The sequence below is a fragment of the Schistocerca gregaria genome, chromosome 7, assembly GCF_023897955.1.
Source record: "Schistocerca gregaria isolate iqSchGreg1 chromosome 7, iqSchGreg1.2, whole genome shotgun sequence".
NCBI classification, from domain to species: domain Eukaryota; kingdom Metazoa; phylum Arthropoda; class Insecta; order Orthoptera; family Acrididae; genus Schistocerca; species Schistocerca gregaria.
The window spans coordinates 377,564,657-377,586,644 of NC_064926.1; the positions used below are offsets into that span (position 1 = coordinate 377,564,657).

The 21,988-nt window shown below is 38.8% G+C and overlaps 1 protein-coding gene across 1 annotated transcript; it reads right to left on the minus strand.

Annotated features, from left to right (window-relative positions):
• Positions 1-1,576: 1,576 nt before the first annotated feature.
• LOC126281705 (serum response factor-binding protein 1) lies at positions 1,577-20,777 on the minus strand. Its single transcript, XM_049980880.1, has 6 exons — positions 20,568-20,777; positions 17,829-17,990; positions 17,671-17,742; positions 8,414-9,140; positions 1,839-2,030; positions 1,577-1,749 (listed from the first exon to the last, which is right to left on the minus strand). The coding sequence occupies exons 1-6, from the start codon at positions 20,592-20,594 to the stop codon at positions 1,640-1,642; spliced, it is 1,290 nt and encodes a 429-aa protein (XP_049836837.1). The 5' UTR covers positions 20,595-20,777; the 3' UTR covers positions 1,577-1,639.
• Positions 20,778-21,988: the final 1,211 nt, after the last annotated feature.

Sequence of the window (21,988 nt, forward strand, 5' to 3'; positions counted from 1 at the left end):
TATTATTGTTTTTGTCACTGACAAGTAAGCAATCATATTACTTTTTAACAAGCACTCAATTATTTCCCCTTTTATTCAAGGGCCAAATTGGGAGCTTTGTTATGAAACTTATTGTGATATGAAACACTGTCCATAGCAGTAATACTGTTGAGAGGCAGAACTGTTTCAGCCTAAATCCAATCCAAAGTAATTCTTAGATTCATTTTGTTGTGATGGTACTATGGGGCACATGACCAACATCAGATCCCATACAGACAACAATAATTATGTTTCTGCCACTAACTGTCCACGATTCTGCTGACGTTCTTTATTATTAATGTTGTTCTCCGCCCAAGTCAGTTACATCAGTTCTCTCTACCAAAATCTTCCTTTTACCTATACTTCTCTACCAGATAAATCTCAGTTCATGCAGTGTCATCAGAAAAACATCTTTCTGCAAAGAAAAATGAATTTTCTGTTTTACAGCAGTAAGTAATTTGCATGACGTTGACACTATTTTTTTTATTTTTGTGAAAGTCCAACATCATTTATCAAGTTACCAATTTTGTAAAACTGTCTGTAACAATCACTTCATAGCACTCTCTCTTTCAGTAAACAATGTGGTTTATTTTCACACTCCTTTCTAATACATACTATTATGGCATGTCTGACTTCTGTATAAACTGCAGTTCTTTGGAGCTGGAAATATTACCCAACAGTTCTTTGTGTATCAGCTCTTTACCGCAAGCTGTAATTACGTTACAAGTCGTCAGAAACTCTTAACTCTGCAAATACCTCCTCTTTGTATTGTGCACATTTTCTTGCGATGTAATAAGCTGATCCATCACTTCTGAATAACTAAGTATATCACCAAATATACATAATGAACTGTCTGACGCTATCACACAAACAGAATCGATGTAAATCCCCCCCCTGTACTTCACTACTAACCAGGAAATGGGCAACTGATTTCTGGTGTGCCTGTAAGGCAGTTGCAGGACTAGTGACTAGTTTTGTGATACTGGTGGCCTAAAGGACAAGTACACGGCAATGATCAGCTTTCTAAAACCATCTCACCTTACTATGGGTAAACATGACAATTTAATTTGCTTTTCTGAGGAAGGAAGGGTACATTTTACCTTTAGTGTAATGCATCCTTTCAGCTCCTCTGTTTAGAGGCGGTAACAATTCTGGAGGCTCTTGCTGTGTGGCACAATGCTCGTAAATGGAATGCAAATGTTACATAACTGTTGACTATCATGCTACATAAAATCTCCCATTTGCAAATAATTAATACTTAGCAACAGACTGATAACTGTTTTCAACAATGTCAAATATGTTCGTCTACTACAGTGAGGAACTCTGTGCTATCTAAAGTGACATCAAGAGGCGAAAAGTTTTCTTATTTTTCACATATTAAACAAAATGATCTTCCACTTGATTTACTACTCAGGTAGTTAAGAGAAATGTGTTTGTTCAACCTGATACTCTGTCTTTCCTTTACAATTAATTCTCCTTTACCCTCATATTGTCTTGTTTCCACATCTGAAATATGTAAAATAATGATATGTCATCAAACTTCCAGTAGTACCTCAACTTCATCAAAGCATCAAAACATTTTATATAACATATTTTATTAGTTACAACATTCCACATATTTTCATTCCTCATCAAATTTAATCTTCTTTCCTTGAAATGCATGAATATTCAGCTGTTGCTGCTGCATTTTCTTTTTTGCCTCCCAAGATGGATGTAGTGACACTCCTGCATCTGAAGTTAAAAGAACATGTTAAAAACACAAATTCAAGAGAAAATAAATCTCAAAGCTCTACACAAATAAGGCATTTAAGCAGACGTACCAATCTGGCTAGTTTTCAGTTCTGTGTTTTGTCTCTTAATATTGGTGTTAAGTGTATGCCTTCTCTTGGGAGGTTCCCTTTGGAATCTTTTCCTCTCTTTCTCCATTCCTGTTCTTCTTCCCTCAAGCACGTGTCTATATTCATCTGTCACTCTCAATGGACCTCGTAATTCATCATTAAAGACATTTTTGGCTGAAAACACATTACACTTATGTTTAGTTTAATGATAATAGCATATAACCTACATTTGTAGTCCCAGATGAGGACTGTATACATGAACAATTTATAGATGAAGAAAGATTGGAGCACAGGTAACTGCCCAACGTACAGCTGGGGTATTGAATAGTCAACGTGCACTGAAAAATATCAAAATCATTGTTAAGAATTTGGATGAGTCTTTCCTTACAGCTTACTGACTAATGAACTCAGGCTACAGTGCAGGGAACTGTAGTTGGATGAGAAATGTAACTTAACTGCACATAAAGACACTGAAGCGAAAAAGTAACTGGTACAGGCATACATATTAACATACAGAGATATGTAAACAGGCAGAATGTGGCACTGTGAGCAGCAATGCTTATATAATGTCTGATGCAGTTGTTAGATCGGTTACTGCTGCTACAATGGCAGGGTATCAAGATTTAATTGAGTTTGAACATGGTGTTATAGTCAGCGCATGACCGATGGGACACAGCATTTCCGAGGTAGCGATGAAGTGGGGATTTTCCTGTATGACCATTTCACGAGCATACTGTGAATATCAGGAAACCAGTAGAACATCAAATCTCCAACATCGCTGTGCCCAGAAAAAGATCCTGCAAGAACGGGACCAACAACGACTGAAGAGAATCGTTCTACGACAAAAGTGCAATCCTTCTGGAAATTGCTGCAGATTTCAATTCTGGGGCGTCAACACGTGTGAGCTTGTGAAACATTCAACGAAGCATAATAGATATAGGCTTTCAAAGCCAAAGTCCCACTTGTATAGCCTTGATGACTGCATGACACACAGCTTCACATTTTGCTGGGCCCGTCAACACCAGCATAAGGCTGTTGATGACTCGAAACATGTTGCCTGGTCGAATGAGAGTCTTTTCGAATTATACCGAGCAGATGGACATGTACAGGTATGGAGACAACCTCATGAATCCATGGACCATGCATGTCAGCAGGATACTGTTCAACCTGGTGGAGGCTATGTAATAGTGTGGGACGTGTGCAGTTGGAGTGATATGGGACCCCGTGATACCTCTAGGTATGACTCTGACAGTTGACACATACATAAGCATCCTGTATGATCACTTGCATCCATTCATGTACATTGTAAATTCCAATGGACTTGGGCAATTCCAGCAGGACAATGCGACACTCCACATGTCCAGAATTGCTACAGAGTGGCTCCAGGAACATTCTTCTGAGTTTAGACACTTCTGTTGGCCACCAAACTCCACAGACATGAACATTATTGAGCATATCTGGGATGCCTTGCAACATGCTGTTCAGAAGATATCTCCACCCTGTTGTACTCTGACGGATTTATGGACAGCCAGGCAGGATTCATGGAATTCCTGCACTACTTCAGACATTAGTTTGAGTCCATGCCACGTCATTTTGTGAGACTTCTGTGTGTTTGTGGGGGGCCTACACAATATTAGGCAGGTGTACCAGTTTCTTTGGCTCTTCAGTGTATTTATGGTGTGTTTCTGTTAATCAGTCAGAAGTTTAGGGACAATTTTGGTATTTCCCATGTGGCTGACAATCACTCAACACCTCAACTATTATGTGATGTTTAAAGCTTTCCCAGCGTACTGATTGTTCCATAAAAACATGGGAGAACTGCCGGATATCAGTAACTTCCTGCCACGATATTTCGGCACAGAGTCTTCTGGCCATCTTCAGGTGAATGCCACTGTAGTAGTAATGGCGAGTGAGATCCGTTAAAAGATGACCTGGGCCTGTGTAAACCAGGTGTTTACAAAATTCCGTGTGAATGCGGCAAATCGTATATAGGGCAAACAACACAAACTGTGCAGGAACGCATTGTGGAACACCAACGGCATACGCAGCTTCTCCAACCCACCAAGTCCGCAATCGCCAAACACTGTATTTCCACAGACCATACATCAAACTTTTGGAGCTCGATTATCAATGAATCTGTGGAAATAAGATTGTCTGACAACGAGACTCTCATCAATCGAGATAGCGGTTATCAGCTGAACTCTGCTTGGAATCCTGTTATAGAGAAACTTCGTAGTCGACGTAGTTATCTGCATAAAGATGGAAATCGACCTGACACCGATACGCCAGGCTTTCACAGTAGAGGGCGCGAGGCGCAGCGCACGGAGCCGTTATGAACGCGCACACTGAGCAGCGCATGTGCAATGCCACCTCAGTAGGCTATAAATAGCGGAGCTCAGCGCGTACTCACCATTACTAGTACAGTGGCACTCACCTGAAGATGGCCAGAAGACTCTGCGCCGAAATATAGTGGGAGGAAGTTACTGATATCCGGCAGTTCTCCCATGTTTTTATGGAACACCTCAACTATTAAGTTAACAATACTCCTATCATTAGTTGTGTTCACTCCAAGACTTTGCAGCACTATCTTAATACTATATATACAGTTTGCATTAAGTGAAAATAAAAAAAAATTGGTGTGCAATGCAAAAGAGATAAAATGGATGTTACAGGAAAGTGCAATTTCTTTAAAAAAAAAAAAAACATTACAATCACACAAATCTGATCCATAGAAAAAATGTTACAACTAGAATTTTTTTTGACCTACTGGTATTTAAGATGAAAATACCACAAACTTAAAGCCTCCCAGAAGGTGCTCGTTGCCCGTTGCCTAAGTTAAACCTGCAGTCACTGAACGAATTTAAGTATATGTGTCAGTCACATGTATCGGCAATATTTCAGTAATAATAACCTCACAATTGACTGCAATTACGATATAAAATATGTTTTCACTGCCTTAAACTGTCAATAAGACCAATTCATACAAACATAATTATTTTATTAAATCTCATTTCTAACTGCCTGCCATGGGAAAGCAACCTACATAATACTGAGGCACAACCAATTAATGGTAGGTAACACTTGTACAACTCAAAGTCACAACTTAACATTTAGAAAGTGCAGAAATCTATACAACACAAGTTTAATGCGCTGAATATCTAATTTGATTCTTACGCACACATGTCAAACTACATACGGCTTGCATTATCAGTCAAATCATTCAGAGAGAGAATACTATTGTAGCTTTGACACTGACAGCCTTTGAAGAAGCTGTAGCTTCACTGTTGAAGACACTCTAAGATAAATATGGAGTAATCTAGAACAACAACAGAAAACTCTGTCAGGAGAGCTCCACAAGGGCTTCCACCCAGCTCCTCATGATGTAACTGTAACATTTTACCACTGCTCATTTCATAAGACTATCTAACAAAGTTATTTATATTAAAAACAAAGATTCCAAGACTTACCAAGCGGGAAAGCGCCGGCAGACAGGCACATGAACAAAACACACAAACACACACACAGAATTACGAGCTTTCGCAACTGGCAGTTGCTTCGTCAGGAAAGAGGGAAGGAGAGGGAAAAATGAAAGGATGTGGGTTTTAAGGGAGAGGGTAAGGAGTCATTCCAATCCCGGGAGCGGAAAGACTTCCCTTGGGGAAAAAAAGGACAGGTGTACACTTGCACACACACACACACACACATCCACCCGCACATACACAGACACAAGCAGACATATTCTGCTTGTGTCTGTGTATGTGCGGGTGGATGTGTGTGTGTGTGTGTGTGCAAGTGTACACCTGTCCTTTTTTTCCCCAAGGGAAGTCTTTCCGCTCCCGGGATTGGAATGACTCCTTACCCTCTCCCTTAAAACCCACATCCTTTCATTTTTCCCTCTCCTTCCCTCTTTCCTGACGAAGCAACTGCCAGTTGCGAAAGCTCGTAATTCTGTGTGTGTGTTTGTGTGTTTTGTTCATGTGCCTGTCTGCCGGCGCTTTCCCGCTTGGTAAGTCTTGGAATCTTTGTTTTTAATATATTTTTCCCATGTGGAAGTCTCTTTCTGTTTTATTTACATCGTCATTAATTTGAACCTAACAAAGTTATTTGTCATGTATTACATCACAAAGTGTGTGTTCAAGACTGCTCGTATGCCACTTCAAAGTAATCTCTTCCAACTTCTTTGTTGCTATTGCACACTTTTAATGTTTTTGGCAGAGGTCTGTTCTTTGGTTTTTTCAGGATAAATTATTTTGTCATCCCGTATGCGTCTACTTCTTGAGATAATTGTAATTTATTGATCACTTCACTACAGTGACGATCCTTCTAACCTCCCAACAACGTTGTTTTGTTCTGTTACCTTGAGTTGCTTACTTTTTCATAAAACAATAAATTGATAAGAACTTCAAATATAATCTTGAAATAGAGTTAAAAGCCAATTTTTGTGTCTTTTAGCCATAAGCGTTGTCGAGCATTGTGTTACAATGCACTTCTCAGGGTTAAGTGTTCATTTCCTTTCTTTATAATATCTTCTCATCTATAAAATGTTAGTTACTTATTCTACAGATTATTTGCATGAAATATTGTGGTGTTGAGTGTCACATGCATTTCAGTACTTGCTATTTATAATGGAATACATACAACTTGAAAAATACTTTAATAAAGCCTGAGTGATTACTACCCTTCTTACTTTAGTATCATTACAATAAAAAATATTTTCTATTTGTTAACATTTTACATCATTGGGAAGGTTATCAGAAGTTTTGTCATAACATAACTGAACCCTGTTTCGAGCAAAATTCAACTTCAAGGAAGTGTAAGGAAAGTCATATTTATTTTTATTTTATGTCATATATTATGGACATTATTATTCCTTTTGAGCTGTGAATAATGATCTACTACATATTTCATTACAGAATATACAGTTGTGTTGTGAAGCTGCAGATAAGTGCCTAACTTTGACCATTTGACACTAATGTGACATCTAGATTTTTGGAAATACTGTCACAGTTTCAATTGAAAAATCCATCTTTTGGTGTATGTGAACTCACATATCTTAAGCTCTCACGTGTACTTCCAGACAATTCCGAACGGACAACATATACAGAGCGTTATCCATTACTAACTGACCTATCAAAACCAATCATAAACACTGCATATAAAATTAATTTTTTCTCTAAAGTTACTGTTATGAAAAGCCCATTTACACACACACACACACACATACATGCAGACTAAATTTTACCTACTTCCTCTTCTCTCTAGATTTCTCTAATCGAGACACACAGTGTACTACTTACATGGGCATCTTACTTTCTCCACTTTTCATCAACAGCTTCTCTAAACTTGTCACAATGAGTACCCCTTTACACTAATCTAGCTGCTGCCAGTCTCTGAAGTGCATTACACTGCAATGATGAGCTGTGATATGACTAGTTTTATGCATGTGTATCTGTATTTAAAAGGAAGGGATCATCTCTCTTCCACAAGCATATATTGCAACAATATTATGAGAAGGAAAGTTGCTACTCACCATATAGTGAAGATGCTGAGTCACAGATAGGCACAATTAAAAGACTCTCACAATTACAGCTTTTGGCCATTAAGTCCTTCATCAACAATAGACACACACACACACACACACACACACACAGACACACACACACACACACACGTGTTGATGAAGGCCTTAATGGCCAAAAGCAATAATTGTGAGAGTCATTTTGTTGTGCCTATCTGCGACTCAGCATCTCTACTATATGGTAAGTACCAACTTTCCTGCTTATAATATTGTTACATTCCATTCTGGACAAGCATATATTTGTCAAACATAATTTTAGAAAGCCACAGAAAATCTGAAACAATATCTAATTTCATATCATTCCAACAAAAAGTGAAGTGATTTAATATAATGCCACTTGATTACAATATTGGGGTTAACTGACACTTCAATATCACTTTGCCCACTCACAATCAAACTGCCATCTTTAAATCTAACTTACAGTTTGGGCTACACTACAGATCAGTACATCACCACAACTAAGATTTTGTATTTACATTTGTTCGTTTCACCTACTCACAACCAAACCGTCACTTTTCAACCTAACTTATACGTTAGTCTACATTACAGATCAGCCTACCACCAAAACCTACAGTCCAACAAAAAATGTAAACAGAAAAATTTTGTCTGTGTTCTGTTCTCTTCGTGTATGTGCTTGTATGATGCCACAAGCAACAACACCATTATGGCATATTTGGTATTGATAGGTTCAGTTGACCCCAGTATTGTATTTTGTGATGTGTGTCACACCAAAAAGTCTGAGTAGGCATATAACACTGTTTTTTGTTCTTGGTTCTAAACAATCAAGTGCTTAAAACAGTGCAACTTAGATCTGTGTTAAATTGTTAATGAAGACAATGGACAAGTATTATGTCACCAGTATTTTTTCACATGTGTAAGAAGAATTTCTTCTTCAATTAAACAAAAGAAAACAATATGGGCATTAAATTCCAATTAGTAATTATACAGGATTCCATATGTATGCCCCTAATTTTTGTACCTTTCTGATTTCTGTTCATCTTGGGGTATTTTGTAGACACTCTGCTGCTAGAATTTCCAAGTTTCTTCATAGTCTCTTCTTCACTGTGTACACTTTCACTTTTTACAATACTGCTTAGATATTCTCCTTCATCTGTTAAGAAAAAGGGATCTGGCTGTAATGATTTTAAGTTTTCACTGGTAGCAGATTTTACGACTCTTTCATCAGACAAATGTTCTCTATCTTGATCTGATGATTCACTGAAATTGTTATTGTCATCAGATGAAACACTTTCTTCACTTGCAACATTTTTCCTTTTTACGGAATGCTGAGGGACATCAGATGCCACAAGATTGGTATTTTTAGGTTTACTTTTATTTTTCTTCACTGAGTTATTAGCACCTACAGCTGTATCTGGATATACATTTGGTTTTTTAATGTTATGATCCCATTTTGCCTCATCTGATGTCTCAATTTCCTCACTAATTACCACATCAGAGGTAAGGTCTTCACTGCTAGAAGTATGCCTTATCCTGACAAACCTCCCAGGCTCATATTTTTGCATATTTTCATTTTGTTTTGTCTTTTGCTTCTTGTTCTTTTTTTTCTTCATTTTTGTCTGAGATCCAAGATCATCTAGAAGTGCTGCCCAGTCAACAGGTTCAGATCGTAGTTTCCGTACATGTGCCTCCACATCAGGATGACAAGCCAGTCGTCCAAGGGCACGCTCAAGACAGGATGACTGCAGCTGTTGCACACAGAGAGAAACAGAAAAAAAAGTTGCTCACTAAGACTGAAATGACTGCAGTAACCCACCTGTACAAAAATACTTATATCTGCAATGAAATTAAAAATATAGTAAAAACAAAGATTCCAAGACTTATCAAGCGGGGAAGCGCTGGTAGACAGGCACAATAAAATAACACACAAACAAAATTTCTAGCTTTCGCAACCAACGGTTGCTTCTTCAGGAAAGAGGGAAGGAGAGGGAAAGACGAAAGGATGTAGGTTGTAAGGGAGAGGGTAAGGAGTCATTCCAATCCTAGGAGCGGAAAGACTTACCTTAGGGGGGGAAAAAGGATAGGTACATACTCGCCCGCGCACACACATATCCATCCATACATATACAGACGCAAGCAGACATATTTAAATGCAAAGAGTTTGGGCAGAGATGTTAGTTGAGGCGGAAGTGCAGAGGCAAAGATGATGTTGAATGACAGGTGAGGTATGAGTGGCAGCAACTTGAAATTAGCGGAGATTGAGGCCCAGTGGATAACGAGAAGAGAGGATATATTGAAGGGCGAGTTCCCATCTCCGGAGTTCGGATATGTTGGTGTTAGTGGGAAGTATCCAGATAACCCGGATGGTGTAACACTGTGCCAAGATGTGCTGGCCGTGCACCAAGTCATGTTTAGCCACAGGGTGAGCCTCATTACCAACAAACACTGTCTGCCTGTGTCCATTCATGCGAATGGACAGTTTGTTGCTGGTCATTCCCACATATAAAGCATCACAGTGTAGGCAGGTCAGTTGGTAAATCACGTGGGTGCTTTCACACGTGGCTCTGCCTTTGATCGTGTACACCCTCCGGGTTACAGGACTGGTGTAGGTGGTGGTGGGAGGGTGCATAGGACAGGTTTTACACCGGGGGCGGTTACAGGGGTAGGAGCCAGAGGGTAGGGAAGCTGGTTTGGGGATTTCATAGGGATGAACCAAGAGGTTACGAAGGTTAGGTGGACGGCGGAAAGACACTCTTGGTGGAGTGGGGAGGATTTCATGAAGGATGGATCTCATTTCAGGACAGGATTTTAGGAAGTCGTATCCCTGCTGGAGAGCCACATTCAGAGTCTGATCCAGTCCCAGGAAGTATCCTGTCACAAGTGGGGCACTTTTGGGGTTCTTCTGTGAGAGGTTCTGGATTTGAGGGGATGAGGAAGTGGCTCTGGTTATTTGCTTCTGTACCAGGTCGGGAGGGTAGTTGCAGGATGAGAAAGCTGTTTTCAGGTTGTTAGTGTAATGGTTCAGGGATTCAGGACTGGAGCAGATTCGTTCGCCACAAAGGCCTAGGCTGTATGGAAGGGACCGTTTGATATGGAATGGGTGGCAGCTGTCATAATGGAGGTACTGTTGCTTGTTGGTGGGTTTGATTTGGACGGATGTGTGAAGCTGCCCATTGGACAGATGGAGGTCAACGTCAAGGAAAGAGGTATGGGATTTGGAGTAGGACCAGGTGAATCTGATGGAACCAAAGGAGTTGAGGTTGGAGAGGAAATTCTGGAGTTGTTCTTCACTGTGAGTCTAGATCATGAAGATGTCATCAATAAATCTGTACCAAACTTTGGGTTGGCAGGCTTGGGTAACCAAGAAAGCTTCCTCTAAACGACCCATAAATTGGTTGGCATACGAGGGGGCCATCCTGGTACCCATGGCTGTTCCCTTTAATTGTTGGTATGTCTGGCCTTCAAAAGTGAAGAAGTTGTGGGTCAGGATGAAGCTGGCTAAGGTGATGAGGAAAGAGGTTTTAGGTAGGGTGGCAGGTGATCAGCGTGAAAGGAAGTGCTCCATTGCAGCGAGGCCCTGGACGTGCGGGATATTTGTGTATAGGGAAGTGGCATCAATGATTACAAGGATGGTTTCCGGGGGTAACAGACTGGGTAAGGATTCCAGGCGTTCGAGAAAGTGGTTGGTGTCTTTGACGAAGGATGGGAGAACTGCATGTAATGGGTTGAAGGTGTTGATCTACGTAGGCAGCGATACATTCTGTGGGGGCTTGGTAACCAGCTACAATGGGGCGGCCGGGATGTTTGGGTTTGTGAATTTTAGGAAGTAGGTAGAAGGTAGGAGCGCGAGGTGTTGGTGGTGTCAGGAGTTTGATGGAGTCAGGTGAAAGGTTTTGTAGGGGGCCTAAGGTTCTGAGGATTCCTTGAAGCTCCGCCTGGACATCAGGAATGGGATTACCTTGGCAAATTTTGTACGTAGAGTTGTCTGAAAGCTGACGCAGTCCCTCAGCCACATACTCCCGACAATCAAGTACCACGGTCATGGAACCCTTGTCAGCCGAAAGAATGGTGATGGATCGGTCAGATTTCAGATCACGGATAGCCTGGGCTTTGGCTGTGTTGATGTTGAGAGCAGGATTAAGGTTTTTCAAGAAAGATTGAGAGGCAAGGCTGGAAGTGAGAAATTCCTGGAGGCTTTGGAGAGGGTGATTTTGAGGAAGAGGAGATGGGTCCCGCTGTGATGGAGGACGGAACTGTTCCAGGCAGGGTTTAATTTGGATAGTGCCTTGGGGAGTTGGATCATTAGGAGTGGGATCAGGATTATTTTTCTTCATGGCAAAGTGATATTTCCAGCAGAGACTACGAGTGTAGGACAGTAAATCTTTGACAAGGGCAGTTTGGTTGAATCTGGGAGTGGGGCTGAAGGTGAGGCCTTTGGATAGGACAGAGGTTTCAGATTGGGAGAGAGGTTTGGAGGAAAGGTTAACTACTGAATTGGGGCGTTGTGGTTCCAGATTGTGTTGACTAGAATTTTGAGGTGTTGGGGGGAGTGGAGCTGGAAGTGGGAGATTGAGTAGAAGGGAGAGACTGGGTCTGTGTGCAATGAGAGGAGGTTGAGGTTTGTTGGAAAGGTTGTGGAGGGTGAGTGAGTTGCCTTTCCAGAGGTGGGAAACCAGGAGATTGGATAGTTTTTGAGGTGGAGGGTGGCATGCTGTTCTAATTTGCGGTTGGCCTGTAGGAGGATGCTATGAACAGCCGGTGTGGATGTGGGAGAGGAAAGATTGAGGACTTTGATTTGGGATAGGAGTTGACGGGTGTGTTCATTGGCCGAGTCGATGTATAGGTGAAGGATTAGGCGGGTGAGGGCTATGGATTGTGCAGTTTGGAACTGGGATAAGGACTGACGGAAAGAAGGATTGCAGCCAGAGATGGGAACTTTAAGTGTGGTCCTTTGGGGGTAATGCCAAATGTCAGACAAGCCTGAGTAAATAAAATATGGGAGCGTAATCTGGCTAGGGTGAAGGCATGTTTGCGGAGGGAATGTAAATAAAATTTAATGGGGTCGTTGTAGGGATGTTGTGAGGTTGACATGGTAGTAGAAGGTGAAAAGGGTAACATGATGTTAAAGTGAAAATAAATAGGTATACATATATGGAAAAACAAAGGTGTGAAAAAAGTCGAAAAAGTGTTGGTTTGAATATCCTTTCTTGCGGGAGTGCTAGTTCTGCAAGTTTCGCAGGAGTGCTTCTGTAAAGTTTGGAAGGTAGGAGACGAGATACTGGCAGAAGTAAAGCTGTGAGAATGGGTCGTGAGTCGTGCTTGGGTAGTGCAGATGGTAGAACACTTGCCCACGAAAGGCAAAGGTCCCGAGTTCGAATCTCGGTCCGGCACACAGTTTTAAACTGCCTGGAAGATGTTGGATATAGTTATTATATAAATATGAAGACTCAATACAACCCAGAAAAGGTGAAGATCAGCACCAAACCAGTCAAAAGACTGATCACTAACCACTACTGTGTGCGCCACATCCTACTGTCCCTCATTCGATTCTTTCGCTCAACATGTTCTGTATATTCCATCAAGAATGATTGTGGAAGTAAGTGCATTGTAAAAATGTAATCTGTATTAACAATAAGTTATCACTATACTGCTTAATGCTAGTCAAGCATATGCCATTTAAATTAAACGTAGGAAGTTAAAAAAACGCTACTTTGGAAAATGCTGCTACCTTGTCACTTATACTGAACAGCTGTTTACTTTATTACATATGACTTTTCAAAGAATATATTTACCTATATTTGGATATACTGAAACCTATTTGCAGCACATTACTACTTGTCATGCACTTCTACAGCGAGCATTCTTATGCATACTGTGTAAGAGTTAATCCCCAGCTTTGTGTTATTTAGGTTGCTGTAGTCTCTTTCCAGGCACGGGAATGCAATTACAATTACTTGCCTCCTCCTCGAAGTCAGGATACCAGCCTCCACAGCAAATAACATTCAAAATGGCAAGGAAGATTATTCAGATTTTGAACCATTATTTTGCAACATGCTTCCATGAATTATTAACCTTGGAGCACCATCACAGCTCAGGATAACACAATGAACAGTTTGCACATGAGTGTGAGATTACAAAGTTCTTCAGGGTGAGAGTCTATTTAATTTATCTCCTCTTGTTGCACTCTTGGCAAGCTTATAACTGATTTTATAGGTAACAATGATACAATGAAATTAGGATATTAATACATGGACTACTTCCTTTGGTGTCATTCTTTGAAAACATCACTCCCCACTACAGCAGTTACTAAGCATATTTCATTTTCCTCCAAGTATCATTAGTGTTGACTGCGAGTTATGATTTGGTGGCTCAGTGATAAAGTGACAGATTACAAATCCAAAGACCTGGAATTCGATTCCTGGGCAGTCACAGGAATTTTTTGCTGAGCAAAACTACTCACATTTAATCCAGTGTAATTCATGTTTGATGCAACAATACGAGAGAAGGGAAGTTGCTACTCACCATATAGCGGAGATGCTGAGTGCAAACTGTTCATTGTGTTATCCTGAGCTGTGATGCTGCTCCAAGGTTAATGATTCATGGAAGCATGTAGCAAAATAATGGTTCAAAATCTGAATAATCTTCCTTGCCATTTTGAATGTTATTTGCTGTGGAGACTAGTATCCTGACTTCAAGGAGGAGGCACATAATTGTAATTGCATTCCCCTGTCTGGAAAGAGACTATAGCAACCTAAATAACACAATAAAATGATTCACACAATCATAGCTTTCGGCCATTACGGCCTTTGTCAGCAGTAGACACACATACACACACGCACTCACGCAAGCGCAACTTGCACACACTTCTGCAGTCACAGAGAGCTGAAACTACACTCATACTCTGTTCCAACATTCTCCACTACAAACAACAACAAAAACCGTTGGCATACTTATCAACCAGGATAGAAGTTTTAATAATCACCCTGCATTATTTTCACTAAGAATGTTGAACATGTTTCATTACTGCTACAGGTATCCTCTTCTGCAGGTGCCCCCTTCTCTTTGTGATTCTTTATACAGGGTGATTAATGAAGGTATGCAAATATTTTAATTGCGTTATTCTACAAGTAAAACTAATGACAAAAGTTCATATAAACATAGCTCTGCAAATGTTTTGTTATGGAGTTACAGCTAATAAAAGATTTTGCCTGGAATTTAGCAACTTCGCTAACATGAAGCCATCGCAAAACTGTATGAGGTTAAAGTAAAGCCCTATTTCTATTTATTTTGCTGTTATTGGTCTGGTGAATCTAATAAATCATGTCCCAGATGTGTATCAGCAGCAGTTTTCCAGAATATCAAGAGAAGCAAAGATTAATATAGAATTAATTTTTTTTTTTACTTTTCATTAAGAATGAAGAAACGTTTATGTCACTGTTGGCAACCGTTAGTGAGTTGTTCAGTCATTCCTAACTTTGAAATTAGTTGGTTTCCTGTATTTTTCAGTGAAAGAACATAATAACAACAGTGTATTTAAGTGAAACCACATAGTAACTGTTGTAATTTGTAGATTATTTATGAAATGGGGATGCCTTTCAAATTTATCACAGAGGAATATGCCAATATGGCATTTATTTGTGGCAAATGTGATTGTGATGCTACGGCTGCAATTAACTAATATCGCATATGTTATCCAACTCAGATGATTCCGAATACACAAACCATTAGCCGAGTATTTCGAATGTTACGGAAGACAGGTTCTCTACCCAGTGCAAGTGCTCAATAAGTGAAGACGATGATGAGGATATTATGGACATTGTTCAATTTAGCCTGGGTACCAGTACATGACGTACCTCTCAATGATTTTAAAAAAAAGTGGAGAGGTCACATGGGACCAAACTGCTGAGGTCATCGGTCCCTAAGCTTACACACTACTTAAACTAACTTTGTTAAGGACAACACACACACGCATGCCCGAGGAAGGACTCGAACCACGGACGAGGGGCTCAATGATTAGGCATTTCACAATCTAAGATATGGTGTACACTGAAGTACAATAATCTGTATCCTTATCACAAACAAAAAGTCCATCATTTACATCCGGGAGATCCTGCCCTTTGCTTGGAGTTGTGCAACTGGCTGAATACTAACCCGCAGTTACACAAATACATTTTATTTACTGATGAGGCACACTTTACTTGAGATGGTGTAAACAATTTACATAACAAGCACATATGGTCTCAAGCAAACCCACATACAACAGTGCAATGCAATTTCCAGCCAGCACTGATTTAGCATACATGTGTGGTGTGATATAATCAACACACTTTACTGGACCATTCATTTTTCCAGTACGTGTAACTGGTGAGTCGTACTTACAATTCCTTCCAGAAGAAATTCCCCGCTTGCTTGAAGATGTTCCACTTGCTACACGATTGGAAATGTATTTTCAACATTACGGCACACTTACACATTTCACCAACACTGTTACTACACATTTAAATGAACATTTTCCTCTGAAATGGATTGGTTGTGGTGCTACACGTCTGTGGCCACCCAGAATGGCCGATTTAACACCAATGGATTTTGGTGTATGGAAATGGATGAAAGACATAGTTGATAAGAACAAGACAATACATGTGAGGCATTACTTGCTCACATTCTCAATGCAATAGACGAAATTAAGAACAACCCTGTGAAACTGAAAAGAGCAACAAAATCTGTTTATACATATGCACCTAAATGCATTTAACTTGGTGGAGAAATTTTTGAACATCTACTGTGAATGTATTGTGGAATTGTATGTACTCAGTACAACTTCTGTAACACTGAGCTTTATTTTTTCCGGTTTATCATGAATTCATGTAGTAAACAAAATAAAAATTTTTATGAAATTACATCTTTGCCTCTTTGGATGTTCTGGAAAACTACTGCAGATACATGTCTGGGACATGTTTTATTAGATTCACCAAATCAATCACAAACAAATAAATAGAAGTCGTGCTTTATTTTAACCTGGTACAGCTTTGCGATGGCTTTATATTAGCAAACTTGCTAAATTTCAGGCAAAATCTTTTATTAGAAGTAGCTCCCTAACTAAACATTTGCAGACCTATGTTTATAGAACTTTTTTCTTTAATGTTGCACGTAGAATAACATATTAAAATATTTGCATAACTTTGTGAATCACCCTGTATACAGTTTATTTTCATAACATTTGAGTTCAAAGATATAACTACTATCTCCAATGCATGTGATGTAGCAACTATCTTCATCATTTTGTCATGTTTGCAAACAACAAAAGCATCATTTCAGTTCTAGTAAAAATCTTAGGATTTTTCAACTTAGTTGGTAACAGGGTTTGTTGCAAACATAAGAAATGTTAGAAGGAATGAAAAAAGAGAGGAGGAGAAGTAGTTAGTTAGTTACATGTTCCATGGATCATTTTGCACGACATATCATAATGATGTGGAACAAGCCACTTTACATTCACATTGTAAATTAATTTGTGCATGCAAATACATTCTGAACATTAAAAAGAAGATATACAAATGTGAATTAGTAGCAAATAACTCACCACCTTTTTACACAATGCTATAATAAAAATAATTCTACACAATGCTATAATAAAAGTAATTCTACGGAATAAAAGGAGTTGTCAAAAAGAAACTTTCTCAGTTAGCTTTCAAATTTTGCTCTGCTGTATGTGAAACATTTTATAACATTGGATAACTGATCAAAAATTTGTACCTATTGCAGCACTGTACATCTATTTTTGTACTAAAGAAAACTTTAATGTGGAGTAATGAATGTCAGTTTTCCTTCTGGTATTGAAATTATGTACATCATCATTCCCTTTGTACTGAAGTGGACTATCTACAATAAACTCCGTGACAAATACATATACTGTGAATAAAAGCAATCAACACACCTAGAACCTACTCACACCGTGCTAGAAGAGGGGAAAGGACTGTTTGAAGTGATAAAGGATATGAGTAATAAAGTGTTTCTGGTCTTCTTTTCATAACTTTCTGTAATGTATATCACAAAGAGAGAAAAAGAAACTTGAGTATTGTATACACTGCATAAATAACGTGATAAGAAACAGAGAAGTCTTTATCATGTAACTGTACATATTTACCAATTTTTACACATATTTTAAAATAAGAAATGTGTTTAATGTATTCGTATAGTCTTATTTGGCCAACAAAACAGATTCAAATGCTACTGGACTGCTGGACCTTTGTACTAATGGGATGTCAGATCAAACACACTTACGTCAGTCAGTATTTCTTGTAGTTCTCTAGTATTTTTGATTGCAAACTTCGAAACATCATCTTCTTTAAGTTTCTGTATGGGGGGAAAAAAGAAAAGAATTAATGACAATAATATCTACTACAGGCCTTGCCACATATTTCAAATAAAACTGGACGAACCTTTATATTTTGCAGTTCTTCTATCAGTCTTTCTGCTTTCCTTTTACACTTTTCAACTTGTTTTTCATTACCCTTCCTATTCTTAAGTTTGTTAATTTCTCTGGTCAGTCTATGAACAATGTGCACTTGGGCCTTCCTGACACTGTGTCTCATAGACACTATCTGTTTTAAGTACAACAATAATATTAGATAACATTAATAATATTTTCAAACTGTTTAACACAGTTACACTTAGCAGTCACAAACTACAATGTCATAGACAATAAAAAAGTGAAGAAACAATAATCATAGATAGAGCACATAATGCATAGTGATAAATGGCTAAAATTTATTAAGGGCCACCCACTTGTTGCATTTAAGTGAGGTACAATACAGATGATGGCAATAAGTCATCATCACGCAAGGAAGCAGCCTGTCAGAGGAAGCTCTAAGGTAGCAAACTACAAATTTTTTACCCAAAGACACATACACTGGGCAATATGAATCACTTGCATTGTGTGAATGGCCATTCACTCACACTGTGTGTTGCCTCATGTTGATGTATTTATTAGTGATGTACCAAATATTCATCCATTTTACTTAATTGTTATGTTAAATTAGTAATTAATGATGTCACCTGTAATAAAAAACTACTTGAGTGTAGCCCATGGGCAAGGTTGGATTGACAGGTAATAGCTTTATTTGCTAGAAACAACTGAAAATACTACCTGTACTCATTCTCTTGAATGATTGCAAAAAAAAAAAAAAAAAAAAAAAAAACCTTGTCCACTACTAACGAATAAAACATATTCTGCAGGGAAAATTGCAAAAAGTGCAGAGAAAGTACAATCATAATGTGACTGACTTCAAATACGCCAAATCTGTCATGAGAATGAATGAAGATGAGCAGCAAAAGGGATAAATATTTACATTAATATCCTGCAAACCACTGTGAAGTGCCTGGCAGAAGAACTTCCCATTGTATCATTCATTAAGGCTGCTTCCTGTTCCATTTCCACATAGAGTGCGAGAAGAATGACTGTTTAGGTGCCTCTGTGCCTGCTATAATTTGTCTAATGTTGTCTTTTGGATCACTGTGGGTGCAAGATGTAGGAGGTTGTAGGATATTTGGGTCGACCGAAGCATCCGATCCCACCTATTGGCTTTCACCCGTGACGTAAGGACGTTGTGGTGTGCGATGTCACAACGGCGCAGAATTTAGTTTGTGAGAGTGTCGTGTTTGTAGGTGTCGTTTTGATGCGATCGGTGGTGCTCTCAGGTGGTGTTTAGGTGATGTTTCTGGTTCAGTTTGCGAGTGTGGTGTCGTGTTTGAATTTTGGTAAATTGCTCTTTTTATGTCTTTGGTAGGTATGGACATGACTGACAGGGTCAACAGTTTTTGGTTGTCAACTATGATGGGGGACAGTGCGTTGTCTCTAATAAAATTTCTTCAACTATTCGGATTTTTGGGTGAAGTCGTGAAGTGTTCAGTATGTCGTGAAGAAATGAGGCTTACTTAAAGTTCCAGCATCTCGGACCAGGGATGGCTGTATGTGGAGATGTCGTAAGGATAACAGGTCAAGGGAAGTGTTCGATCCCAAGGTGTGGCTGTGAATGTTGGTATTGGGAGATGTTTTTGAGCTATATAGGTCAAGGGAAGTGTTAGGTCCTAATTTATGGGACCGGAAGCTGCTGTTGAGCTATATAGGTCATGGGAAATGTTCGATCCCAATTTATGGGATCAGGAGCTGCTGTTGAGTCAAACTTTGGAGGTCATTTTGACTGGTTATTTTTGAGTTTAGGGTATTTTCTGTAATAGACAATATTCTAAAGGACCATAAACCACGATTCCAATATGGCACACACAAAGTCGTTACACACACATTATGAGGACGAAAATGCAACGAAAAACAAACACACACAAGTTCCTCAAAAAGCCTAATGACACTAACGGGACAAGCGCGGGAAATAGGGGGTTTTCGGGTGGGGACAAACTAAATATAAACAAATTTAGACACCCACCCCCATACAAAACCACACAAAACGTCGAAAAAAACCGACATCACAAAACTCCCCAAATACCACTAAACAAAATATCATCTGGAATCGGACACTTCCCTGGCTATCCAAATTTTCGAAAATTCACGATATTTATATTAGGTAATCGGCAAGTTTCCGAGTGTTTTGATGAGTATTATTAACATGTCTTCTACATAAAGTAAGAAAATTGGAACAGAGGTCCTTTACATAAATTTTACCAAAATTTATTTCATAGACCTACGAACTGTCGTACTCAACACTCACTGATATTGTAGTCATGAGTACCATGTCCATTCGTTTTGTGACGAGCATAATTTTACATTTCTGTATATTAAAAGCAACTTACCAATGTTTGTACCAGTTTCAAATCTTTTCTAGCTATAACTGAATAACTATGTCTCTGCCACCGAGATTGCTATTAATACTGTCTGCAAACTTATACATTGTGACCCGTAACGATAAATCAAATAAAAACAATCGCGATACAAATCACTGCAAACAAAATTGTTATATCGCATAAAATCAATAGTAACAGGAATTTTGTCCGCAAAAGGAGGAGAGGTTGGGAAACAGACTTACAAATATGTTCACAATACGGTTTAGTAAACCGCAGTAATCTACAGAAAAATGTGCAAGTGACAAAAGTTACCGCGGCAATTCAAGTACGATAACTATATTTCTACAAAAAAACTCTATATTTACAACAAAACACAGTCAAACCTCATTATTCAATCTTAGCTTCTCCATCGTACACAAAACACAAACACTACACCCACATGGCCTGCAAATGTAAACATTATCAAAGATCGACACAAAAAAAGATGTCTTCAGATGGCTGTCAGTGGTCCCCAGTTCTAGAAAGCACACAAACGCTTCTTTGTAACACGAACTGTGGAGATCTTTGGTGATGGTGTAGTTACTAAACTGCACAAGGTCATTGGAAGCTTCCGTATTATCAAAAATCTTTATTTACTATCATATTTGAACATAGGAATTCGTCTCGATAGTCTCGTCTAAAACCGCCCATCATTTTCAAGCCATGAACTGCCTTATTTTTAGTTCACATTTAGACATCCCTTCACATTTTAAAATATCATTTTTGTTCCACTTACATCCAGTAATTATGCTATATTATAAAACCGATGTTCTGCCAACCAATTTTTCAATTCAACGTGAAAAATTCTAACGACCGAGACAGAGCCGAAGATGGAAGTTTTAAGAAATATTTTGTAGGAAGCTGGCCCTGGATAATAATCAGTTTTTACCATCTGTGTCTAGGAATATCAATTTTCCTTTTACATAGTGCTCTGTTAGTAAATGGTCTCTTACAGTATGTTCATTCTTGTTATAAATCGTTTCGTTTTTTCTTTTGTTAAAATTTGCAATAAATGACGAAATATTAATTGAAGCAGTTAGGTAGCAGTCTGAATTGCTCTGTATTATATTTCTAGAGTAGTTTTTTATACATACCGTTACAGTATTTCATATTTTACTATGAAATGGATTGCATTATGGCTGCAACTTACAGTGAAAGAAGCACTGCATGTAGAATCAGATTTATTAGTACGTGTAATTTGTATGTTGTCAGGCATTTGTAGTGTTCCATAAAGAAGGGGACTGAAACCTTCAGACACTGCAAGTTTTTCAACTATGTGTTTGGGGCAGGCTTATATTATTTGTGAAACAGTTTTTCAAGTATCAGTGACAAATATCTATGTTGTTTCACTAGCTAACTCATGTACAAAAAAGACATTTGAATTATTAAAAGCCAAATACAAGATGTAAAGAATACTTATAGATCTCTAAGGGAAAGGCATTGAGGGAGACATGTACATTGCACAAAACTTTGCACTGGAGTATCAACTATACGTAATCTTTACAAGCCAATTTTTCAAGGGATGTAGTGGCAGCTCGTAACACAATGTTCCTTTTGATATTTCTGGGCGCAATTTAACTTAACTAATGAAAAAATTGATGCTTCGACTTTCTAAAATATACAGATTCCTGTTCTCGAGCTTTTTGATAGTGTGTTACTTTCCCCTTCTGTACCACATACAAATGAGGATTTCAACATCGACATACATAAACTACTGGAGTGTGAATGTGCACTTCACGTGTAGCAACAACTGAAAATCATCTTG